The 14199-nt window shown below is 45.2% G+C and overlaps 1 protein-coding gene across 1 annotated transcript in view; it reads right to left on the reverse strand.

Annotated features, from left to right (window-relative positions):
* TDRD9 (tudor domain containing 9) overlaps nucleotides 1-14199 on the reverse strand; it is a 263832-nt gene that overhangs the window by 177823 nt on the left and 71810 nt on the right. The window contains exons 6-7 of the mRNA XM_030214425.1: nucleotides 9309-9389; nucleotides 1268-1432 (exon numbers count right to left, since the gene is read on the reverse strand). Of these exons, the coding sequence (XP_030070285.1) occupies nucleotides 1268-1432; nucleotides 9309-9389 (246 nt within the window). The remainder of the gene's footprint in view (nucleotides 1-1267; nucleotides 1433-9308; nucleotides 9390-14199) is intronic.

Genomic DNA, 14199 nt, shown 5'->3' on the forward strand with positions numbered 1-14199 from the left:
TATGCGGACATATCAAGGGGATTTTTTAAATAACTGAAATATGGATCAAATACAACACTAACTAAACATTTGTATACTGTCTAAACAATACCTGGGAATATCAGGATATATAACTGTTCATAGAGCCTCTGAGATCTGTTCCTCTTTTCTCCCTGGTTAAGACTAGAGGTAAAACCAGTACACTCTAAAGGAAATGAGCTCCTGAGCTAATCAGAGTCCAGTCAACGAAGATTTAAAAGTATACTGCTGCTTGCTCCCTACTTGTGTTAAAGAAAAAGAACATTCAGTTCCCTGCAACAGCTTTAAGGCAAAGAAACACCACCTGCTGGCCAAACTAGAGAATTTTTTTTTGTTACATTTTTACCCCGCACTTTCCCACTCATGGCAGGCTCAATGCGGCTTACATGGGGCAATGGAGGGTTAAGTGACTTGCCCAGAGTCACAAGGAGCTGCCTGTGCCTGAAGTGGGAATTGAACTCAGTTCCTCAGTTCCCCAGGACCAAAGTCCACCACCCTAACCACTAGGCCACTCCTCCACTCCAGAAATGCACTTCAAGATTTAATAAACGCAGTTTTACTGGCTTAAAACACACTGTTCTGTCACAGTGCAGAATTCAATTAATGCCTTTATAATGCACTGCATCCACTTAGAGCAGCAACAACACAGGAAAAGTAGAGGTTATCTTAGGGGCTCTTTCATTAAGCTACGATAAAAAGCTGACTGTACTGCTTTTGACATGTGAAGTTGGCGCACACTGGACCATTTTTTTACCACAGTGGATAAAAAGACCTTTTTTTTTTTTTTTTTAAATGGGGCAGTAAATGGCCGTGCGCTAATATTGAAAACAGTATGCGGCTATTTACTGCCTGAGCCCTTACCGCCACCTATTTACTAGGGCTCAAGCGCTACTTGTGTGGCAATGTGGCCAAGCTGCCGATTACTGCCAGGAACGCCTCCCGCAGAGAAAATAGAAAACTATTTTCTACCAGGAGAAACAGCATGCGTCAACTTCAGAACTACCACTAGGTGCCTATGCTACCCCGGTGTAGGGTTGATTTCATTTAGCCCTACTGCAGCTTAGTAAAAGGGTCCCGCTTAGAACCTATGACACTGACGGTTACCAAAGAATACCATGGGCTTTCAGAGGGAAGATAGAGATATTGGAATTCTACATCATATGTAACCTGAAAACAGAAAGATTCAACTTCTATGTCATTAAAGCCTGAGCCCCTCAGTACTAAAAGTAGCAGAAAAACCGTGCCATACCTTAATGTGATTAATATGCTTCAAATCATCCAGATAATATTCTTCAACAGTGTAGGGCTTCCCTTCCACCTCAAATACGTGTGCTGGGGTCACTTTGTTGAGAACAGGTATTGCAAAATAATTAGCAAATTCCACACAGTTTATGGTGGCAGACATCAGAATCACCTGTTTCAGAAATAAGCAAAAAAGGAACAAAATTTGAAAGCTGTACTAGTGCAGAGAAGCAAAGGGTTGCAGCACTGGCAGTATCCAGCTCTTTTGCATTTATTTCAGATTTCAGTTGAAGATGTCATCTTCGCAGGTCATCACCATATTCTTCTGGGTTTTGGGGTTCAATGGTATAATTTTTTTTTTTAGTTTTTTATTTATGTTTTTTCCATAACCATATAAAATCGACATTAAACATTTACCTTTCACAAACTACCGTGTTTCCCCGAAAATAGGACATCCTCCGAAAGTAAGACCTAGTAGAGGTCTTGCTTAAATTTGAAAATATAAGGCCTCCCCCGAAAATAAGACCTAGCAGGGGAGGCCTTATTTTTCGGGGAAACATCGGGGTCACCCCCCCACCCGAGATCGCCGGCTCCCCCCCTCGATCAGCGGCTCCCCCCGCCCTCAGTCGCTCCCGAAACTAACCTCTTAACCGCTTCCTTTCACCTTCACACTCGCCGCAAGCAGCAGGGCTGGCCACTCCTTCCTTCCGTGTCCTGCCCTCGTCTGACGTTACGTTACGTCAGGCGAGGGCGGGACACGGAAGGAAGGAGTGGCCTGCCCTGCTGCTTGCGGCGAGTGCGAAGATGAATGGTGAAAGGAAGCATTTAAGAGGTTAGTTACTTCCGGGAGCGACTGAGGGCAGGGGGAGCCGCCGATCGAGGGGGGGAGCCGCCGATCGAGGGGGGGGGGGGAGTGACCCCGATGTTTCCCCGAAAAATAAGGCCTCCCCTGAAAATAAGACCTAGCAGGTCTTGGGGAGCAAAATTTAATATAAGACAGTGTCTTATTTTCGGGGAAACACGGTAGATAACATTTGGAATGATTGCTTTTTACAGTTCCATGTCTCTTCAGCCATTAACATCATTGTGCTGATCTCCATCTCCCACCCTCCCCTCCCCCCTTCTTCCCCCCCCCCCCCCCCCCTCTTTCCCTGTTAGCAGTCTCTATGTCCTTGTATGTTCGTTGACGATGCTGACCAAGTGAGATATGAATCCCATATCTTCCGGTGTTGGGCCATTCGTCCTTTATTCATCGCTGTGAGCTTGGACATCAGTTGTATGTATTTCAGTTTTTCCAGTACCACTGAAATGTCAGGTAGGCTAGGTTTTTTCCAGGACGCCGCCAGCGCTAATTTGCCTGCCACAAACACTTGTGTGGCAAACTGATGCACATGTGGTTGGATTGCCGGCGGTTTGAAGTGGAGTAGGCAACATTCTGCCTTCAGCTGGTAGTGTGCGGCAGTCACTAAGTTTAAATAGTCCACAATTGCCTTCCAGTATCTCTGTGCATGTACACATGACCACCATATATGATACATATCGCCCTCACATCCACATTCCTGCCAGCATTGGGAGGAGCCCGACCCAAACATCTTGACTAAGCGACTTGGGGTGTGATACCAACCATATAGGATCTTATGCCCATTCTCTACCATAGCGCTAGAGACCGACACTCTAAGTAGGGATTTGAGCGCCCTTCTCCATTGTGCGGAGTCATATGTGGTCCCTATCGCCATTTCCCATTTTTGTGTGTAATGTTCTACTGGGTTTTCTCGGGCCAAGAGGGCTTTATATATTCTGGATATACCTCCCTTATTCCCCCCACTTGTCATTCCTTTTTCCAGTTGTGTCTCGGTCAGCTCAAGTTCTTCCCTCGCTTTGCATTTAATAAAGTTCTGTACCTGGTGGTAGTAAAAGGCCTGTATGGGGGAAAGTCCATGTTCCTGTCACAGCTGCGAGTATGAGGTGGTCTTGCCTTCCTCACACATTTGTCCTAGTTCACAAAGTCCCATATCCTCCCAGTCCTTATACACAGTGTCTAAATTGCCTGGGCCAAATTGAGGGGCGTATCTGAGATATGTATGTTTGAAGTATATATGTTCGGGGATGAATTGTTCTCTAATCTTATACCAGATTTTTAATGGCCCCTGCAGGAGGGGAGGACTTCTCTTAATCAGGCCTCGTAGAGTGTGTTTTGGTAGCCATGGTATTGCCCTAAGGGGGTATGGCTCCAGCCAACTTTGTTCTATGTCCGTCCAAATTTTCCCTAAATTTTGGAACCAAATTGCTAAGATTCGTAGGTGGGCTGCAGTGTGGTATTCTTGGATTGAGGGAACCCCCATGCCCCCCCGCTCTCGGAATTGGTACATCGTTTCTCACCTTACCCGGGGTGGTCTTTTCTTCCAGATAAATGAGAACACTCTGCCCTGTAAACCCCGGAAGAAGGCATCTGGTATTTCGATTGGAAGGGCCGTGAATAGATACAGCAATTTTGGGAGTATTATCATCTTTAGTGCATTGATTCTGCCCACCCAAGATAATGTCAGACCCTCCCAGCGTTCTAGTTCCCGAAAAAGTTCCCGCACCTTACCTGGAAAGTTAAATTCAAATATATCTTCCACCTGGCGTGGTATATTGACCCCAAGGTATCTAACATATTTGCTAGCCCATCTATATGGAAATTGTTTTCTCAATATATCTAAAGAGGTTTTAGGTAAATTTATATCTAGCGCCTCAGACTTTTCAAAATTAATCTTGAAGCCTGATAGAGCTCCATATGCCCGTATTTCATCCACTAGAGCCGGGAAGGCAGCCAGGGGGTCCCTCAATAGGAGCAAGATGTCATCTGCAAAGAGTAGTACCTTCGTTTCAATACCTCCCCCTATGAGGCCTCTTATTCCCTGGTGTGCTCGTATCCTGATTGCCAGTGGTTCCATTACTAGGGCGAACAGCAGGGGCGATAAAGCACACCCCTGTCTGGTGCCTCTATATAAGGAAAAAGGGCTAGTTAATGTACCATTAATCCTCACAGCCGCACTTGGAGCCTTATATATTAGATGCAGCCATTCCACAAAACGCCCTCCCACACTAGCCTTTTCTAGTACTGCAAAGAGAAACGACCAGCTAACCCGGTCGAAGGCCTTCTCCACGTCTAGTGACAATATACATAAAGGTGATTTGAGTATTTGGGCCCCCTGAATGACTTGCAGAGTTCTCCTAATGTTATCAAATGTCTGTCGTTCGTGAACAAAACCTGCCTGGTCTTCATGTACAAGCTGTGGGAGATACTTCTGTAGCCTAATGGCCATAATTTTGGAGAATATTTTATAATCTACTCCCAACAGTGAGATGGGTCTGTAAGAGCTGTTAATGGTATGATTTGACTATCAAAATATATAAAGTTTGCAACTGGGTGAAATAAGAAACCAAGCATAAAAATACATACACTCCTACCCTAGCTGAGATAACATTTAATCATCTCTCTGACCTCATGTTTAACTTTCTTTAGTCACCTTATTTTCTAACTCCTCTTATGTTACCTATCTATATGTTCAATCTTTGCTTATACCTACGCTGTCTATTAAAATGTTCTATTACATATTATGTTTACATTAAGTAGTATACTATGCCCTATTTATCAGTGCTTTTTTGTAGGAAAAAAGGTACTAGTACTCATTACGGACGGGGTCCCCATCTATGGCTTCGTCCCTGATAGCCACACCCATAGTAGCCACACCCATTATAACAGCCATGGCAAATATAAACAGGCATCATTGAAATTATACCAGTATAGGAGAAAAAAAATAAACTTGTGATTTTTTTCATTATAATTTCTGTAAGCTGTTACAGCTCCAGAATACCCAGTGCAAAATAAGACAGCAGATGTAAATTCTCAAATTGAACATATTCCAAACACTAAAATGAAAATAAACGATTTTTTCTACCTTTGTTGTCTGGTGACTTTGTTTTTCTGATCATGTTGGTCCCCGTCTCTGATTCCACTGCTATCTGTTCTATTAACTCTGTTTCCAGAGCTTCCTTTCCATTTACTTCTTTACTTTCCTCCTTTTTTTTTTCATTTCTTTCCCTACACCCATAAGTAAAAGCTGGGTCTTCCTCCGTGGAATTGACTGGAGGAGGTATAACGTGGATCCAGCTTTTGCCTATTTTCTCCATCCATGTGCAGTTTTTCTCTTCTCTTTCTCTCATCTCCATCCATGCACATCTTCTTCTTTTCTCTTTCCTCCCTTCCATCCATGTCCAGCATTTCTCCTCTCTCTCTCCCCTCTCCCTGTATCCATATCCAGCAATAATTCTCTCTCCCCTCTCCTCCAAGTCCAGCAATTCTCCTCTCCTCTGCCCCCAATCCTTCCCACCATCCATGTTCAGCAATTCTCCTCTCTCCCCTATCCTCCCCTCCAACAATCTATTTCCAGCAATTCTCCTCTCTTGCTTGCTCTCCTCTCCATCCACTTCCAGCATTTCTCCTGTCTCCCCCTGCTCTCCCCTCCCTATCCATGTCTAGCAATTCTCCTCGTCCCATCCTCCCTTGCCATCCATGTCCAGCAATTTTCCTCTCTCCCCTGCTCTCCCCTCCCATTCATATCCAGCTATTCTCTCTTCCCTGCCCTCCCCTCCCATCCATGTCCAGCAATTCTCCTCTGCCCCCTGCTCTCTCCTCCCATCCATGTCCAGCGATTCTTCTCTTCCCCCTGTCCTCCCCTGCTATCCATGTCCAGCGAATCTCCATCCCCCCCGCCCATCCTCCTTCGCTCACTGCCTGCCTGCCTGCTTGAGAGTCCGGGCCCCCAGCATCAGCCAGTGCAGCTATTAAGAGAGGCTGCCAGCATCGGGGCCTTCTCTCTGCGAGTCCCGCCTACTTTGTTTCAACTTCCCGTTTCCACATAGGCGAGACTCGCAGAGGGAAGGCCCCCATGCCGGCAGCCTCTCTTAATCACTGCACCAAGTTGCTAAAGAAAAGTAAGGAGGGTTGTGGGGAAGAGGAGAGCGAGAGGAAGGGTGCAGACCAGCTGCAGGACTCACCGGGGAAAAAAGGTGCCGGTACGCCGTAATGGTGTGTGCCAGCACAAAAAAAGCCCAGCTTTGTATTGTTATTTGAATATTTATAGTGCTGTAATTTATTGCTTATGTTTGAATTATTCTTACTGTACACCGCCTTGAGTGAATTTTTCAAAATGGTGGTAAAGAAATCCTAATAAGTAATAATAAAGACAAACTCAAAGTAGCATAATTGTTTAACAAAACACAGGATCTTCAAGTTTTGTGTTCAGTATATACTCTATGAAACTTTTGTCAACCTCTGCAGAATGTGAGCAAACCAGGGACAGAGCAATTTATATAGTATGTAAACTGCTTTGGAATTATCACAGAAAGGTAATCCAGACCCAGACAATAGGTTAAAACAAGGAGAAATCAGACCTTACCTGCTAAATTTCTTTCCTTTAGATCTCCAGACCAGTCAAGACACTTGGGTTATGCATATCTACCCAGCAGAGGAAGACTGAGTACTATAGGACTTTCCTGTGCAGACCCCAGCCAGTCAGTATTTTGATACAGCAAGGAACGGAAGGAAGAATCCTCCCCCCCCCCCCCCCCCCCAGCTGTACCTTACCCAAAAACTAAAAGAATATTGTGCTTCCCAACAGACGGGCAGAAAAAAAGCACCTGTTCTGCAACTGTCAATAGATTTGCTCTTTTTGGGGGTTTTTTTTTGGGGGGGGGGGGGGGGTTAAAATTTTTTAATAGTAAACAACTACAGCAACCAGAAAATTAAAAATAATCCAACCAGTCAACTGACCTCAACAGACCATGAGGCCCCCCGCCACCCATCCCACCAGCACCTGTCCATGACCATTTTCATGGCATAAGGGTGGGCTCTTGACTGGTCTGGAGGGTCTAAAAGCTTCAGCAGCTTCAACAACTTCAGAAATCTACAGTAAGGACAGTGCCGGGCAGACTTCTATGGTCTGTGCCCTGAAAATAGCAAGGACAAATCAAGGTCAGGTGTGATTATATATATATATATATATATATGACGTATCACATCATACCATATGTAATGTGTTTATCTTGTTCGGCAGACTGGATGGACCATACAGGTCTTTATCTGCCGTCATCTACTACGTTACTGTGTTAGAACAAGTGAAACTGCAAAAAGATCTCTACACAGAAACTGTATACTAGCAGAATAGCTCACCTTGCTCACATGATACAAAGGCAAAAATATGAACTGGAAAACTCAAGGAGTCAGCAATATTAGAGAAACAGAAATGCAAGTGCAAGGTATCAGAGATGCATATTTCCCAAAGCCAACATGCTCCAACTGATAAATTCAAAATAATTTGTTTTCTACTTTTGTAGTCTGAGCATTTTATTTTTCCATTCAATTTTCTCTCTCTCTCTCTTCTGCTTTTCCAGGATCTCCTGTCCATTTGACATTTCTTCTCTCTCCTTGTCTGTCATCCATCTTTTCTCTGTGTCCCTCTCTGGCCTGTCCAGCATCTCTCCTGTGTCCCTGCTCAGCTTCTGCCCTCTTGGCGTCCCTATCCACTCCTTTTCCAGCATTGCCTGTGCGCCCAACTATACATTTACTCCATGCTCAGCAACTCTTGTCTGTGCCCTGCCCATCCCTGCTCTCCTCCCTTCCTCCCATACCCTACAGGTCCAGCATTACTCACTCTCTTTCCCCTGCCCCTCCTTGTGTTCTGGCATAACTCCTTCTCTCCATCAGTGGGTCCAGTATCTCTCTTCCTCTTTTCCACTCCCTACCCCAATCCGGTCTGTTCCCCCTCTTGTGCTCCCCTTCCCAACAGATCCAACACATATTCATCTCCATCTTCCTCAGCCCCCGTCCTCTTGGTCCAGCACATCTCCATCTCCCTCCAACACCCCACCTCCTGGTCCAGCACATCTCCATCTCTCTCTAGTCTCCCCCTGGGTTTAGCACATCTCCATCTTGCAGTCCCCACCCCCACAGCCCAGCATATACCCATCTCGCTCTTATGCTATCCCTCCCACCTCCTCCCTCCCCACAACAGGGCTAACATATTTCTCCCTTCTCCCCACCTCGAATCCAGGTGAATAAACTATTTTTCTCAACATTGCATGGGCCTATTTTAAATAACGTGGTGAACAGATTATTTTTATCAACATTGCCATTGGCAATTCACATCTTTTTTCTATTCCGTGCTGGATCTTGAGAATTGCCTGCCTATTTGTTTTCTTGTGATATCTTAAGGGAAATGGCTGAACAAGCAAATATTTGAGGACTCTAGCTAGAGTACTGTAGGGGGAATAGGTCTACCTAAGTTAAGGCTGTTTGAAGTTTGAAATGACAAGACCATCAAAAGCCCCCAAGAACTCCTGAGTAAGGTGGTGTTCTTAAACGGTATTGTACATGAAATCACAGGAGGACTCCTTTTTTCCATCATAAAGAATTCTGTTATTTGGAAGAGAAATCCTATTTCAATGAACCGCTCTTTTGGCTACAGGGAAAACCCAGAGGAAGAAAGGAAATCCAGGTCAGAGAAGCCGTGCCTATGACAATACATTATTATGATTATTATTGCTGAAAAGCATTGGTGCAACCTAATTTGAAGGAATCTGATAACATGATTCAGATTTTTATTAGGGGCATCAGTGACTTATGTGAGCTACTCATTTTTGCGCTCCCTTTTCTCTCAAGTAAGGATCCCCAGCAATGATGCCATTGTTATAATTTTTTTTTGTCTTGTTATTGTTGTTTTGGTTTACGACTATAATAAGCTCTTATAAAACAGTAATAATATGGCTCGTGTGGTTTCAGTATGTGTTTGTGTTAGTGCCTTAATGTTGAATGTGAGCAAGATTACTTGAAATGTTAGCACAGTCGGGTAGTGTTTCTTTTCCAATATTAGTGTCTTACGATAAAGCACTTTAAAAAAAAAAGAGCAGTAGAATGTACTGTAAAAAAAATAGTAATAATAATTTTGAAAGCACGCTCCTACAGCTTCCTTGAATTTCTACTAACTTCAAACACATGTACCTACCTTTACATACTGCGAGTTTGTACGCAGAAGTTTACGAACCACCACCAGCAAGAAATCCAAGTCCACAGTGCGCTCATGCACCTGCAAAATAACACAAGCTTGTCCATAAGGTTCTGGTCCAGCATATTATTTTGCACAATCTACATGGGATATATTCTTTTCTATCATTTTGCTGGCATTCTTGTCTGTTTTTTTTATTTTTATTTTACTAATTGTAAATCGCTTTGATCCTCCTGCTGGAAATTGCAGAAAATCAAATATTTTAATAAACAAACATACAGAATATCCAAGACAGTCACTGCACATACGAACAGGAACATGGATTTTTGTTTTGTTGGTTTCTTTTCCTGAGATATTTAAACCACCCAATCTAACCAAGGTTTAAACAATTTCCATGTCCCGATGGGGCTGGCCAGCATAGAACTAAACCTATGCCTCCCCCATTTTATACAGTTTCCCAGTCTCAGCCTTATCTACAAAGGACAAGTGTTACTAAACTTGCAGCACAGGCCCGCGGGACTCGGCCCATGCCACTGTCTCACCCCTTGCCAATCCTGCCCTTCCCCCTGCACAGCTATGAGTAGGATACTAGTGTTACTGAGATCCTGATGGCCTTATGGGTACAATTCAGAAAATCATCATCAAAAATAATTTAAGAGCCAAGGGGATATCACCATACTGGCTGATTCTCACATGATCAGTGAATATGCTGGCAGTTTCTTATCAAGGGGTGTTATCAGCTCTGTTTCAGTGGTAAAGTGTACCTTGTTTTCACAAAATTATTTAACTCTTCACCAACTCTCTTTCCAACACAAAATAAAGTTTACATAGAATGCAGAGTAACAGCACTAAAAATTGCATTTCAATCACAGGATTCTTGGCTGCATCAGCACACAAATAATCTAAAAATATTGAATAAGAGCTTTCGAAAATCAGGGAGATCCTTTTTTTGGATGAGGTACTTTCATCTTCTGAAGAAGGGAGAGTGCTGCATGGAAGCAAGGACAGCGGGAATCCCACGGGTAGCCTCTTCAGGTCCACAGGGATCCCAAGGGGATGGACTGGGGTCTTGCGGGATTCCCATGGAACCACACAATTGAACCGACCTATGCTTTCCATCCCTGCACATACCTGAAGTCACCCTGGTGGTCTAGTAGCTTGCTTCAAAGGAAAGAAAGAGTCCCTCTCTTTCCTGCCCGCTGCCAATGATCCGTCTCGCTGCTCCCGCTTGTTTAACATGGCTGCCGAGACTTCAGCGGAAGTCTTGCGAGGCCACCGCTTTTAGTCTAAGCTGCCATTATAAACAAGCAGCGGCAGCGGGCAGGGAAGAGTAGGAATCTTTCCTGCCCCAAAGCAAACCACTAGACCACCATGGTGACTTCAGGTACGTGTGGGGTGGGCACACAGGGCTGGAGGGAAGGTGGATGCAGAGTGTGAGTGCAGGAAGGAGGGGGGGTGGGGAATGAGGCAAGGAAGTTAGATTGAGAATAGGAGACGGTATGAGGCTTATCTAGTCCAATGGGTTGAAGCCAGTAGGTGGAGATTGCTGCCACACTGGTTCACCCAAAACAATAGCAAATGCTACTGAAAACAATAGCAAAATATTTTTATTAATAAGGTACTGCCTATGCATGGTCCATCTGTAGTCAAAAGCTGTTGCAGTTAATAGGAAGTGCCTTAAAAGGTGGAGGACAAAATATTTTATTTTTTTTCTTTACTTATTTGACAGCTTTTTAATTTATTTTGAAAGCATTCCCATATGTAGATATAAATATCATGAAATAAAAACTGCTAGAAACAGCAGGCTGTGTTTTGAGATCATTTTTCTACACTGCTCTATACAATACAGTAATACGTGGCCCAATTTCAGAGAGGATATCCTATTTACTGATGGGTTCATCTTAACTATTATAATCTGCCTTGGGAAGACTGGTGTTATAAAGATTGTAAGTAAAACTAAACTCTCCTTTCATTGAAGCACATGGAATCGCATCTTCACCTCATCTCTTTTGTACAAATAGATTACTCTCTTTTCAGCATGTTTCAGGGACAAGTAGTTTTCATAAGTCATAATAATAAAAATAAATTATTTCATGCCGATCTCTTTCTTGGATGGTGGGGGGGAGGTGAAGCAGGGCTGGGTGGGCTGGGGGGACAGGTTGGATTCTGATGGGGATGGGTGGGGGTAGGTTAGATTTATAGAGTTGCATGGGGACAGAAATCTTACCCCGCCCTCGCTGGAATCTTACCATCTCCACAAAAATTTAACCCATCCCCATTCAGTCCCACAAGAATTTAATGGTACATTAAAAAAATTCTGGTTGGCTGTCTCTCTCTCTAGCTTCGAGCCACAGCACTGAAGGAAAGAATGGAGGTTAGAACTTGGAACACTCTGGTTTGCACATGCAAAGCTTGTCTCTGTGTGCTAAGAAGTCACAACAGGCATGTGCCAGTAGGTTAGGTGACATCTGATGCTTGTGCCTGGGTCAGAGCTGAGGTCTAAGCATCAGCCCAGGACTAGAGAGAGACTTTTATGGTCTGTTTCCCGCAAATGAGAAGACAAATAGACTGCAGTGGGCTTCGACGACAACTCCAGCAGTTGGAACATAAGAATAGGGCCGGGCGGACTTCTATGGTCTATGTCCCAGAAACGCCAAAGAAAGATCATAACCAAGTATATAATATCATGTTCATTGTTGATTTAATTATGAATTGATAATCAGTGTGACTATTGGGCAGAATGGACCTTTCAGGTTTTTACCTGCTGTCACTCACTATGTTACTATTAATCTTCTCTACTCCCGGGCCGATGCTCAGACCTCGGCTCCAATACAGGTACAAGCATCAGATGTCACCTGACCTACTGGCGTGTGCATGTGGCGACCTCTCAGCACACAGTGCCAGTGAATCAGAGACAAGTCTTACATGTGTGCACCAGAGTGTTCCAAGTTCCAGCTTCTGTTCCTTCCTTGCCTGAAGGCTAAAGCTTGAACCCAGAGAGAGACAGAGAGCCCACCAGAATTTCTTTTTATGTACCAATACATTCTTGCGGGGACAAGTAGGGACAGGTTAAATTCTTAAGGGGATGGGTAAGATTCCAGTGGGGGCAAGTGGGGACGGGTAAGGTATCTGTCCCTGTGCAACTCTCTACCCCAAAGCTTATTAGCACAATATCGGTGCAATCCTGTGTGCTTTCTCCGCTGATTTCTGGGGATCAGTAGCTCCACAGTGCATCCAAATTTCAAGGTGGCATGTTTTGGGCAGGACATGGGCGGCACCAAAAAAGATAGCCAAAATTAAGACTTTTTGGCTAGACCTGTTTCAATCACGACTAAGTGACCAAAATGTGACCTAAATGACCACTAAAGGAATTAAGGCATAGCCCCCCTTACTCCCCCAGTGGTCACTGACCTCTCCCAGCCCCTTACATGTGACTGTGACAGTACATACCAGTCTCTATGACAGCTTCATACATGACCATTCCAAGTAGAGAAGGCAGGTTCCAGGAGTGGACTGTAGAGAAGGGGACACAGGCCCATATCTCACTCTAACTGGTACACTTGTGGTGGAACGTGCGCTCCCTCCAAAAAACACTAAGTACCTACTGTATCTACATATAGGTGATACCTGCAAACTGAGCTGTTATAGTGGTGTACAGTAGGTTTATTGTTTATTTATGACTTGATAGATCACTAAATCCTGGGAAATCCCATATCTCAGCGAATTCAAAAATTCAAGTTATATATACATCCAAGGTATGGCGACTGAGAAAGTCCGCCTTGACATTCATGACTCCGGCAATGTGGGCTGCTGACAGCTGCTCCAGGCTCGCTACCGCCCACTGGCATAGATTCATGGCTGCCTTGGCTAGAGGGGCGCTCTTGGTACCTCCCTGGCGGTTGACATAGACCACAGCCGTGGCATTGTCCAACAGGACCCGTACTGACTTCAACGCCAGTACCGGGATGAACTCCAAAAACGCCAACCGAATGGCTCTGAGTTCCAGGAGGTTGATAGACCACTTTGCCTCTGCAGGAGACCAGAGCCCCTGCGCTGTCCTTCCCAAGAAGAGGGCTCCCCAGCCCGACAAAGAGGCGTCCGTCGTGACGACAATCCACTCCGGGGTCACCAGAGGCATTCCTGCAGACAACTTGTCTGTCTGCGTCCACCAGCTCAGCGCCTTGCGCACTGCTGGGTCCAAGGGAAGGCGCATAGCATAATCCTCCGACATCGGAGTCCAGCGCAGCAGCAGAGATTGTCGAAGTGGTCTCATATGAGCCCTGGCCCAGGGCACTACATCCATCGTGGCCGACATAGAGCCCAACAGCTGCACATAGTCCCAAGTCCGAATAGGAGAGGCTACTAGGAACTAGTCCACCTGAGCCTGAAGCTTGACAATCCAATTGTCTGGCAGGAACACTCTGCCCACTTGGGTGTCGAATCGAACTCCCAGATGCTCCAGGGACTGAGTCGGGCGCAGCTGGCTTTTCTCCCAGTTGATGATCCACCTCAGGGAGCTCGAAAGAGCAACCACCCGGTTCACAGCTTTGCCGCACTCTGCATAAGAGGGGCTTGGATCAACCAGTCGTCCAGATAAGAATGGACTTGAACTCCTTCCTTCCACAGGAAGGCCGCGATGACCACCATTACTTTGGAGAAGGTCCGCGGAGCAGTAGCCAACCCGAACGGGAGGGCTCTGAACTGGAAGTGTCAACCAGTACTGCAAAACGCAAAAAGCGTTGATGAGGAGGCCAGATGGGAATATGCAAGTACGCGTCCTTGAAGTCCAAGGATGCCAGGAACTCTCCTGCCTTCACTGCCGCTATAACAGAGTGGAGGGTCTCCATGCGAAAGTGCCGAACTTTCAAGGCCCAATGGACCCCTTGAGGTC

The sequence above is a fragment of the Microcaecilia unicolor genome, chromosome 9, assembly GCF_901765095.1.
Source record: "Microcaecilia unicolor chromosome 9, aMicUni1.1, whole genome shotgun sequence".
In the NCBI taxonomy this organism is placed as follows: domain Eukaryota; kingdom Metazoa; phylum Chordata; class Amphibia; order Gymnophiona; family Siphonopidae; genus Microcaecilia; species Microcaecilia unicolor.